The sequence below is a fragment of the Artemia sp. Qi Xiang Cuo genome, chromosome 16, assembly GCF_049724085.1.
Source record: "Artemia sp. Qi Xiang Cuo chromosome 16, ASM4972408v1, whole genome shotgun sequence".
NCBI lineage: Eukaryota > Metazoa > Arthropoda > Branchiopoda > Anostraca > Artemiidae > Artemia > Artemia sp. Qi Xiang Cuo.
This window is the reverse complement of record NC_142809.1, coordinates 25,587,313-25,599,614: the sequence shown is the minus strand read 5'-3', so window position 1 is coordinate 25,599,614 and position 12,302 is coordinate 25,587,313. Positions and strand designations below refer to the sequence as shown.

Sequence of the window (12,302 nt, the reverse complement as noted above, 5' to 3'; positions counted from 1 at the left end):
GATATACTAAATACGGTAATATGAGGCCTACTAATTGAAAACATTTATGGAATGGCAACTTTTCAATTTGAATGCGTGAAAGTTATGAGTTATTTTTATCATGACGTCAATTCTTCAGATTATCTAACCTGCTCTCGATCGATAATGCTAATTTTTAAAATTTTGGAAATCTATTCATTGCATGAAGCTTCACATCCACACCAGGGAAAACAATTTAAAATTCCAAAGTCATAAATGACCTAAACACTTATATAGAGCTGAAATTGCTTCCATCAGATTTACTAGATACGGTAATATGAAGCCTACTAAATGAAAACATTTATGGAATGGCAATTTTTCAATTTGAATGCGTGAAAGTTATGAGTAATTTTTATCATGACGCCAATTCTTCGTCAATACTTTTCAAAAGTTTTGGAAATGCATTCTTTGCATGACGCTTCACATCTACACCAGGAAAAACCATTTAAAATTCCAAAGTAACAAATAACTTAAACAATAATATAGACCAGAAATTGCTTGCATCAGAGATACTAGATACGGTGATATAAAACCTACTAATTGAAAATATTTATGGAATGGCAATTTTTCAATTTGAATGCGTGAAAGTTATGAGTCATTTTTATCATGACGTCAATTCTTCAGATTGTCTGACGTGCATTCGATTCGATAATGATAGTTTTTAAAACCTTTGGAAATCTATTTTATGCAAGACACTTCACATCTACACCAGCAAAAACAATTGAAAATTCCAGAGTCATAAATAACCTAGACACTCATATACAGCAGAAATTGTTTGCATCAGAGATACTAGATACGATGATATAAAGCCTACTAATTGAAAACATTTATCAAATGGCAATTTTTCAATTTGAATGCGTGAAAGTTTCGAGTTATTTTTATCATGAGGTCAATTCTTCAGATTGTTTGACGTGCGGTCGAATCGATAATGCTAGTATTTTAAACTTTTGGAAATCTATTCTGTGCAAGACGCTTCACATCTACACCAGAAAAAAAAAGAAAATTCCAGAGTCATAAATGACCTAAACACTCATATAGAGCAGAAATCGCTTGCATCAGAGATACTAGATACGGTGATATGAAACCTACTAATTGAAAACATTTATAGAATGGCAATTTTTAAATTTGAATGGGGGAAAGTTATGAGTAATTTTTATCATAACGGCAATTCTTCAAACTGTCTTGCTTATCTTTCATCATTGTTATGGCAATAACCTTAACTTAGTAAAGAGCAAACCACAGACCAAAGTAACCAAAATTAAAAACTTATATTCTCTAACTGAAAGATTGGTAATTGAAAATTAATTCCGAAATGATAACTACTACATAGTTTTGACTTACTAGTAAAGGTTTATTGCAAAAACAAATATTAGAGGAATTTGGAAAAGATGATTGATCCTGGGAGAAAAATGGTTTCTCTGACCAAAATTCAACCCATCGAACTTATTGAAAGCTGGTAAAGTATGTTGTAAAAATAAAAGTTATGGGGTAGTCTGGTGTTATGTTACCAGCCAATGCATGGCATTACAGAAGCAATTATGAAAAAGATTTCGCATAAAACTTAAGTATTAAAATTATTAAATCTCAAAATTTGGCAAATCATTAAGACAATAGAAGGAATAATATTGAACCGATTGCCTTATCCTCATATAATTCTTGCCACATATAAATGCTAGCAAAAAAAGTTCTATTAGATGTATATTGATATTTTACACTCTTTTCGATATTACGCTTATTAAAAATTAATTTTTATTTCTTTATTTTGGTTGAGCAATTCCTCAGAATTGATCCTCAACAAGTGCTGCCAGACAAGATGCTCAGATATTTTGGAGGACTTATCCGAATATTAGTGGCTAAGAAGCAAAATCTGAGTGGGCACAGTGAAGAGGTATGTATTTTGGTGTCAAATAACCCAAGTTCTCTTGAAGGCTAAATAATACTAATTAAACCTGTAAGCCCTAGGCAATCACAGTAAAGAACAATGTGGGCACAATGAGTTTTTTTTGCTTTCTCCACCTGGGCACTTTGTATCAAAGGAGTTGTCGTAGAAACTTCAAAAAGGGCTCATTCGATTGGAAATTGGAGTGGCTCGTGCCCTTTTTAATAGTCAAAAGTGATTGGAGGGCAACAAGCCCCCCCCCACGCCCATCATTTCCCCAAACATATCCCATCAAAATTTTGATATAGCCATTTTGTTCAGCGGAGTTGATTTCCAGATAGAAAATATGTTTTAGGAGGACACTCCGACACAACCCTCAGGGCAAGGGTTGTAAGATATTCCCTGGGGGCATATATGATTTTACAGAAAAAATTGTCGTAGAAACTTCAAAACAGGCTCATTTGATTGGAAATTGAAAGGCCTAGTGCCCTTTTTAATAGTCGAAAGTGATTGGAGGGCAACTAGCCCCCCCACGCCCATCATTCCTCCAAACACATCCAATCAAAATTTTGAGATAGCCATTTTGTTCAGCGTAGTTGATTTCCAGATAGAAAATATGTTTTTAGGAGGTCACTACCCCACAACCCTCAGGGCAAGGGTTTTAATTTATGCCGTGGGGGCATATAAGGTTTTTATAGAAAGTGTTGTCGTAGAAACTTCAAAAAAAGCTCATTCGATTGGAAATTCAAAGGGCTAGCGCCCCTTTTAATATTCGAAAGTGATTGTAGGGTAAGTAGCCCTCCCCCCACGCTCATCATTTCCCAAAACACATCCAATCAAAATTTTGAGAGATCCATTTTGTTCAGCGTAGTTGATTTCCAGATATAAAATATGTATTTAAGGAGGACACTCCCCACAACCTTCGGGGCAAGGGTTATAAGTTATGCCCTGAGAGACTATAATAACTATGTTGGCACAATGTAATATTTATTTTTTTCCTTTAGAGCTGGGCACTTCATATGGAAGGGTCATTTCATATGGAAGGGGTTGTCGTAGAAGCTTCAAAAGGGGCTCATTCGATTAGAAATTGAGAGTTCTAGAGCCCTTTTTAATAGTCGAAAGTCATTAGTGGGCAACTAGCACCCCTCACGCCCATCATTCCCCCAGACCCATCCAATCAAAATTTTGAGATAGCCATTTTGTTAAGCGTAGTTGATTTCTAGATAGAAAATATGTTTTTGAGAAGGACAGTCCCCCACAACCCTCAGGGTAAGGGGTTTAAGTTATGCCCTGGGGGCTTATGAGGTTTTTATAGAAGGTGTTGTCTTAGAAACTTCAAAAAAGGCTCATTCGATTGGGAATTCGAAGCGCTAGTACCCTTTCTAGTAGTCGAAATTGATTGGAGGGCAACTAGTCCCCCCCCCCAACGCTAATCATTCCCCCAAACACATCCAGTCAAAATTTTGAGATAGCCAATCTGATCAGGGTAGTTGATTTCCAGATAGAAAATATGTTTTTAAGGAGGACACTCCCCCATAACCCTTAGGGCAAGGGTTTCAAGTTATGCCCTGGGGCATACAAGTTTTATATAGAAGGCGTTGTCGTAAAAACTTAAATAAAGGCTCATTCGATTGGAAAATCCAAGGTCTAGTGCCCTTTTTAATAGTCGAAAGTGATTGGTCGGCAACTAGACCCCCCCCCCACACCCATCATTTCCCAAAGCACATGCAATGAAAATTTTTAGACAGCCATTTTGTTCAGTGAAGTTGATAACCGGATAGAAAATATTTTTATGAGCAGGTCATCCCCCACAGCTCTCAGGGCAAGGGTTTTAAGTTATGCCCTGGGGGCATATAAGGTTTTAAAAAAATTCGTTGTCGTAGAAACTTCAAAAAGCTCATTCGATTGGAAATTCAAAGGGTTAGTGCCCTTTTTAATAGTCAAAAGTGATTGGACGGCAACTAGCACCCCCCCCCCCCACGTCCATCATTCCCCCAAACATATCCAATAAAAATTTTGAGATAGCCATTTTGTTCAGCGTAGTTGATTTCCTGATAGAAAATATATTTTTGAGGAGAACACTCCCCCACAGCCCTCAGGGCAAGGATTATGCAATGGGGGTATATAAGGTTTCTATTGAAATCTTTGTCGTAGAAACTTGAAAAAGGGCTCATTCGATTTGAAATTCAAATGGATAGTGCTCTTTTTAATAGTTTTTAATAGTTGAGTGATTGAATAGCAACTAACGTCCCTCTCCCCCCCACCATTTTCCAAAACACATCCAATCAAAATTTTTAGATATCCATTTTGTTCAACGTAGTTGAACATTCGGGAAATTAGGTCTTTTAGGATGATAACTCCCTCAGAGCCCTTAGTTTAGCTGTTGCAAGTTATGCCCTGGGGGCATGTAAGGTTTATATAAAAGGTTGTTGTATAAATCACAGGCAGCACGATGGCGCTACCTAAGTAAAGAACGGGGACACTCGAGAACGAGAAAAGAAACGGGGACTAAGTAAAGAGGAGGACACTCCCCCAAAAGACTCAGGGGAAGGGTTTTAAGTTATGCACTGGGGGCATATAAGAACGATGTTGGCACAATGTATTATTTATTAATTTTTTCCTTTAGAGCAGGGCACTTCGTATCGAAGAAGTTTTCGTAGATAATTCGAAAGCGCTCATTCAATTGGAAATTGGAGTTGCTTATGCCCTTTTTAATAGTCGAAAGTGATTGGAAGGCGACTAACACCCCTCTCACGCCACACACCTTGGGGTATGGGTTGTAATTGATGCCCTGGGTGCATATAAAGTGTTTATAGAAAGCGTGGTCGTTTCCAAAAGGGCTCATTCGATTGGAAATCGAAAGGCCTAGTTCCCTTTTAATAGTTGAAAGTGATTGGAAGGCTTGACATTTTTGTACTAAAGATCGAAGTGGGTATAATGTATTATTTTGCGTTGTTGTTTTTGTTTAGACCAGGGTACTTCGTGTCGAAGGAGCTGTCGTGGGAACATCGCAAAAGGTATCATTCGATTGAAAATAAAAAGGGCTGATGCCCTTTTTAATAGTCAAAAGTGATTTGAGTGCAACTAATCCCCCTTCCACTCCCAACCTCTCACGCCAACCCTCCCATTGCTCTAAAAATTTAATCAAATCAAAATACCGTAGTGTATCCAAGCTATCAAAGAAAGTAAACAGATTTTTTGCGAATGGTATCAAGTTCTTCATTTTAGGTCAACTAGATGAGATATGAAACTAAATTAAACAGTACTAATTGTGTCCAGATTTATAAGAGGGTGTATGTTGTTAAAAGATGCTGAAAATTTTTCTCAAGCATACAATTAGCAGGCCAAACTATAAAGTCTTTAAAAAACAAAAAGATTTAAAGTAGTATTTTTTTTCCCCTGAAAAGACTATGTCAATATAAAACGAACAGAAATTAATTTTAAAAACTTTTTCCACAAAATAACTTTTTCAAAGAAAAGTAAAGACTCCATTAAACAAAAAATGAGTAAAAATAGAATCAAATAATCTACCAAGCGTGAAACTACCACAAATCATCATCAATAAATAAATGAAACCCAAAACGAACATAAATTACAATAATTAACCGAATCAAACCCAAAACGAGCAGAAATTAACATAAGTTGGATGCAAAACCCCAATGCCTTCCCAAGGCCAGAATAAAATTTGCACTTTAATTATAAAATACAAATGATTATTAATTGTAAGTTTAATATACATATACTTATATTTATTAATAAAATTTTTAAAATTATTTGATTAATTAAATTTATAAAATTAAAAACATTTAAATTTTTTCAGTAAAGTGCAAATTATGTTCTGGCCTTGGGAAAATATAGGGACCTTGCGCCCAACTTATGTTAATTTCTGCTCGTTTTGAGTTTGACTCGGTTATTTATTGCAATTTCTGTTCGTTTTTGGTTTCATTTATTTATTGATGCTAATTTGTGGTAGTTTCACGCTTGGTAGATTATTCGATTTTATTTTTGCTCATTTTTTTTTAATGGAGTTCTTTACTTTTCTTCGAAAAAGTGGTTTTGTGGAAAAAGATTTTAAATTAACTAATAGAATGATGGGTTAGGAATCTAGAAATAAAAAAACTTCGTTGCTTGGGTCTTTGCATTTGGATGAAAAATACAAGCAAACATTACATAAACTGTAAAAATTTTGACTGGTATAATTTAAGTGCTTGGATCAATTTAAGTTTATTGTTTAAAAAAAATACCCACAACAGCACTAAGAATAACTCTTAATAGTTTTTTGAAAACTCCGTATTAAAGAAAGTATTATAAAAACTAAAAATATGAGCATAAAAAATGAATTTAATTTAATTGAACATGAACATAATAAGAATTTTCAAAAAAAAAAGCTGAAAACTTAGATATACTACACTTTTTCGGCCTTTTATATTGGTTTTTAAGCAACAACACACCATTATAATAATTTGTGTGAAATTGGAATGTGGATAATGGTGTCGTTTGGAGGGGTCAGGGGTCATGTGTTACCCCTAACATTTGAGAAATACTTGTTTGGGATATTTATTAGAAATTTTCTTTTTTTCGTATTCTTATTGAAAAAAAAAACAAAAATTGCCCCCCTAGATTTTAAGCAATGCATTTTTTTCCTTCCCTCCCAATGAATTTATGGAGTCTCACGCTTCTGAGTGTGGGACACTTTTGATTGTGAGTACCATCGCTATCGTCAGTTTATAATACTACCTTTAGCTAATGTTGAGCTATATCGATGATTATTATTGACCTACGACGTTCCTGACACAATCTTGAGTCATCTTATGTGCTCATGGGTAGTATGGCTGACAACCGATAAGTATGGTGTATATATATTCGTATATATGTATATATATATATATATATATATATATATATATATATATATATATATATATATATATATATATATATATATATATATATATATATATATATATATATATATATATATATATATATATATATATATATATATATATATATATATATATATATATATATATATATATATATATATATATATATATATATATATATATATATATATATATATATATATATATATATATATATATATATATATGTATATATATATATATATATATATATATATATATATATATATATATATATATATATATATATATATATATATATATATATATATATATATATATATATATATATACAATTATTTCCTTTTAATGCTAAAGTATTGAATAACAAGTTTTCGTGCCGGAGTAATACACTGAATGCGTAAGTTTGTGAGTATAAAATCAAACTCATAAAATCAAACAACAAAAATTTATATATAAACAACTTACATTAAAACACTTATAAACAACTTATAAACAACTTATATTTTTTTCTTTAATGTTGTGCTGAAGACGGCCCTTGGACATAGGGCCGAAATATTCACCGATTTAAATTGCACTGTCTTGGAAAAAATTTCCCTATTGTTTTTAAGTTGTGTTTGCTTGATATGGAAAGGCAGTGTGGTCTTCGTCAATATTTAAATTCATTGGATTTTATCTAACAAAACAAACTAATTTTAAAATTTCAAACATTTTTCTAGTTTGAATTACAACATCCGAATACTGTAATAATAGATTTCTAATAGCGGACTTCTGTTTTTGATGATCTGACTCTAGTTTTAGGTTTTACAGACTATTTCGTTTTTTATTATGGGACGTGATCGTCTCTTACTAGACTGCTAGCTACCGCTACAACCTGAATATCTGCAATGGTTTGTTCTTTACTCGGTTTCAGCTATCTCTACAGCCATAATCCCGATAAAACTTAAGTAATCCGCTTTTATAATTAATTATACTGATCCTCTATGTAACTCTTACTAGGTTTCTTGCTACCGCTAAAACCCTGATTATAATAAGCTATATTGATCCTTTATGTAAAATTGTCTATACAAGTTAATATAGGCAAGAGTTCGTTCTTTATTATAACTTTCAATATAACTACCGCTTCAACCCGGACTAACTGAAAATTAAAAATCTTTTGGAAAGACAGGTGCTATTTGTGTTGGCTGAGTTACTCTTCTTATTCTTTCTCGGGCTGCCAATTGTCTCTGTAGATCCGCTGTGACCCGGATAAATTGAAATTGAAAATTTTCTGGAAAGACAGATGTTATTTCTGTTGGTTGGGTTATCTTTCTTTTTTCTTTCTTGGGCTGCCCATTGTCTTTGTAGATCTCTTTCTAATGAAACAGCTCCCTGGCCACTGCAAGGCTTGTATCTCTTTTCATCTTGCCTGTCAGGCGTTGTTGTCTTTCTCCATTTCTTGTCCTTTTTGGTAAATCCAACAACCGAAAACTTTCTTTTCCTTGTGTTTGTGGTCCTTTAGAATCTTTTTGTTTTGCCTCGGCTTGTCTTTTGTCATTAAAAAACATATTTCTGAACATTTATTTTGTTTACAGATGCTTATGTAGTATCAGGTTTCGGATGTTTTATAATAGGTTGAATTTTGATTTTTGCCTCGGCTTGTCGTTTGTCATTATGAAACAAATATCGTCGAACCTTTGTTTTCTTAACAAAGGCTTGGTAATTGTTAATAAACTCATCCATGTCAAAATCCGAAACCCAATAATCATCACTACTATTTGCGACTGTGAAACCATTTGCGACTGTGTAATCTTTGCTCTTCAATTTTATTTTTCACGTGCCCTAATTTTTATTTTGTATATATTTTAACTGTCCGTAGTTTTGCTGTTCATTTTCATTTTTCATACGTTCTAACTGTCGTTTTCGCATATCTTGTAACCTCCCGTGTCTTTGCTGTGCATTTTCATTTTTGAAACGATTTTGCTATTTTGATTACTTCAGATACTTTAGCAATGGACTTCTCTTTAGCTGCCTGTATTGGTGTTGTCGCAATTGATGGTTGAACTTATCTTTTGTCATTATGAAACACATATCGTAGAACCTTTGTTTTCTTAACAAGTATTATTAACATGTTTTCTTAACAAGTTTTCTTAACTAGTTTCCTTAACTAGCCTGGCAAGTATTAATGACCTCGTGCTTGTCAAAATCCCAAACCCAATCCTCAGCACTGTCATTTTTGACTGTCAAACCATACCTTTGCTGTTCATTTTCATTTTTCATACGCTCTAATTCTCGTTTTCGTTTGTCTTCTAACAGCGCGCGTCTTTGATATTAATTTTTATTTTTGACACGTTTTTAGATTTTGATTACTTCAGATACTTTAGCAATGGTATTTTCTTTAGCTGCCCGTATTGGTGTTGCCGTAACTGATGGTTTTGGCCGTCGATTTCCACATCTATCACGTTTGATAGTTTAGGTGTTGGTTCCACAGAATCAACATTTATAGTAACTGCAACTGCAAATTTTTGTTTTTTGGGTCTTGATTTAGACATTGTGTTGGATAAATAACTGACAAAATTTCGAAACTCAGGTATTTTATATAGGAGGAATGACGTTATATGATGTTATAACGTACATGACGTCAATGTAATTTTTTTACGTGCATAACTTCATTGCAATTTTTAATGCCTTGACTTAATAACACGTCATTGTATTTTTTTACGTGCATAAAGTCATCGTAATTTTTACTACATGACCTCATTTGCATAAAACCAAAATTAAGGGTCTTGACGAATTTTCTCAGACTTCTGAACTATCTAGATTGTTTTCTTATGCAAAAATATTCCTAAATAACCAATTTCTCGAAAAAGAACATGTATAAATACATAAGTATATATACACAATTATTGCTCACTTGTAAAGATTCATTAAAAAAACTTTTTACGCAAAATAATTTTTTCAAGGAAAAGTAAAGAACTACATTAAACAAAAATAAAAAAAATATAAATGTTTTTAATTTTATAACTTTAATGAATCAAATAAAGTTAACATTTTGATTACTAAATATCCGTATATGTATATTAAACTGACAATGCACATTCATTTGTATTTTTTTCAGTAAAGTGGGAATTATGTTCTGGCCTTTTGAAAGCATAGGGGTTTTGAGCCCAGCTTACTTTAATTTCTGCTCGTTTTGGGTTTGACTCGGTTGTTTATTGTAATTTCTGTTCGTTATGGGTTTCATTTATTTATCGATACTGATTTGTGATAGTTTCACGCTTTATAGATTATTTGATTTTATTTTTGCTCATTTTTCGTTTAATTGATTTCTTTACTTTTCTTTGAAAAACTTTTTCTGTGGAAAATTTCTTTTTAATTAATTTCTGTTCGTATTATATTGACATAGTTTTTTCAGGTAAAAAGAAAATAATAGTTTAAATCTTTTGTTTTTCTTAAGAATGACCTGCTATTTGTATGCTGGAGAAAAATTTTCAGCAATTTTTAACATCATACACCCTTTTAAAAATCTGTACACAAATAGTAGTGTTCAATTTAGTTTCAAACCTCCTCTAGTCGACTTGAAATGGAAAACTTGATGTTATTCGCAAAAAAATCTGTTTAATTTCTTTGTAGCTTGGATACACTTGCGCTTTTCTGATTTGGTTAGATTTGAAGAGCAGAAGTAGCCCCAAAAGTTTGAATATAATACCCTCAGTCGCTCTTGGGAAACTGATGAGATGCCTTATTGGCAATTATCATCAACACCGTGGATTTTGGTTTAATTTTAAGGCAACATTTAGTTTTTTAAATGTAAAGACAAATGGAAGGGTTGGCATTAGAGGGGGATAAGTTTCCCTTCCATCAATTTCGACTATTAAAAAGGGCATCAGCCCTTTCTATTCTACATCGAAGGAACCCTTTTCGAAGTTCCTACGACAACTCCTTCGATGCAAAGTGCCCTGGTCTAAACAACAACAACAACAGAAAAATAGTACATTATATTGACATCGATCTTTCCTATAAAAATGTCAAGTCTTTCAATCAATTTCGACTATTAAAAAGGGCACTATGCCTTTCGATTTACAATCGAATTAACCGTTTCTGATTCTCTACGACAATGCATTCTATAAACACATTATATGCCCCCCAGGGCATAAATTACAACCCTTACACTAAGGTCTGTGAGGGTAGTGGCCATCCTCTAGGACCTAATTTCCAGAATTTTCAACTACGTTAAACAAAATGGTTATCTCAAAATTTTGATTGGATGTGTTTGGGACAATGGTGGGCGTGATAGGGGCATTAGTCTCTCTACAATCACTTTCAACTACTAAAAAGGCACTAGCCCTTTCGATTTCCAATCAAATGAGCCCTTTTGAAGTTTCTACGACAAAACTTTCAATAAAAACCTTATATACCCCAAGGGCATAACTTACAACCCTTGCCTTGAGGACGGGGGGTGTCATCCTCAAAGACATAATTTCCAGAGCTTTTTACTACGTTGAACAAAATGGTTATCTGAAAATTTTGATTGGATGTGTTTGGGGTATGGTGGGCGTGAAGGGGGGGTTAGTTACCCTCCAATCACTTTCAACTATTAAAAAGAGCACTAGCCCTCTCAATTTCCGATTGAAAGAGCCCCTTTTGAAGTTCATACGACGACGCTATCTATAAAAACCTATTATACTCCAGGGCATAAATTACAACCTTTGTCCTGGGGGTTCTGGGGGGTTTGTCATCCTTAAATGCATAATTTCCAGAACTTTAAACTACGTTGAACAAAATGGCTTTCTCTAAACTTTGGTTGAATGTCTTTGGGGAAATGGTGGGCGTGAGAGGGGGGTTAATTCCTCTCCACTAACTTTCGACTATTAAAAAGAGCAATTTCAATTTCAAATCAAATCAGCCCTTTTTGAAATTTCTACAAGAACTTTCTATTTAAACCTTATATGCCCCAAGGGCATAACCTAAAACCCTTGTGATGACAGCTCTGATAGGATTATCATCCTAAACGACGTAATTTCCAGAACTTTCGACAACGTTGAACAAAATGGATATCTCAAAATATTGATTGAATGTGTTTTTGGAAAATGGTGGGCATGAGAGAGGGGCTAGTAACCCTTCAATCACTTCTGACTATTCAAGGGCACTAGCCCTTTCAATTTCCAATTGAATGAGCCCCTTTTTGAAGTTTCTACAAAATCGGTTTCTATAAAAACCTTATATGCCCCCAGATCATAACTTACAACCCTTGCCCTGAGAGCTGTAGGGGTGGAAGGGTTGTCATCTTTGAAGACCTAAGTTCCAAAACTTTCAACTACGTTGAATAAAATGGCTATCTAAAAATTCTGATTGGATACGTTTGGGGAAATGGTGGGCGTGAGAGGGGGCTATTTACCTTCAAATCACTTTCGAGACTATTAAAAATGACACTAGCCCTTTGAATTTCCAGTCAAATGAGCCCATTTTCTAGTTTCTACGACAAAGTTTTAATAAAAACTTATATGCCCCCAGGGCATAAATTATAACCCTTCCCCTGA

The 12,302-nt window shown here is 33.7% G+C and overlaps 1 protein-coding gene across 1 annotated transcript in view; it reads left to right on the top strand.

The window, feature by feature from the left end:
• LOC148942716 (uncharacterized) overlaps positions 1 to 12,302 on the top strand; it is a 57,617-nt gene that overhangs the window by 37,700 nt on the left and 7,615 nt on the right. Inside the window, exon 4 of the mRNA XM_089102339.1 lies at positions 1,786 to 1,906. Within this exon, the coding sequence (XP_088958465.1) occupies positions 1,786 to 1,906 (121 nt within the window). The remainder of the gene's footprint in view (positions 1 to 1,785; positions 1,907 to 12,302) is intronic.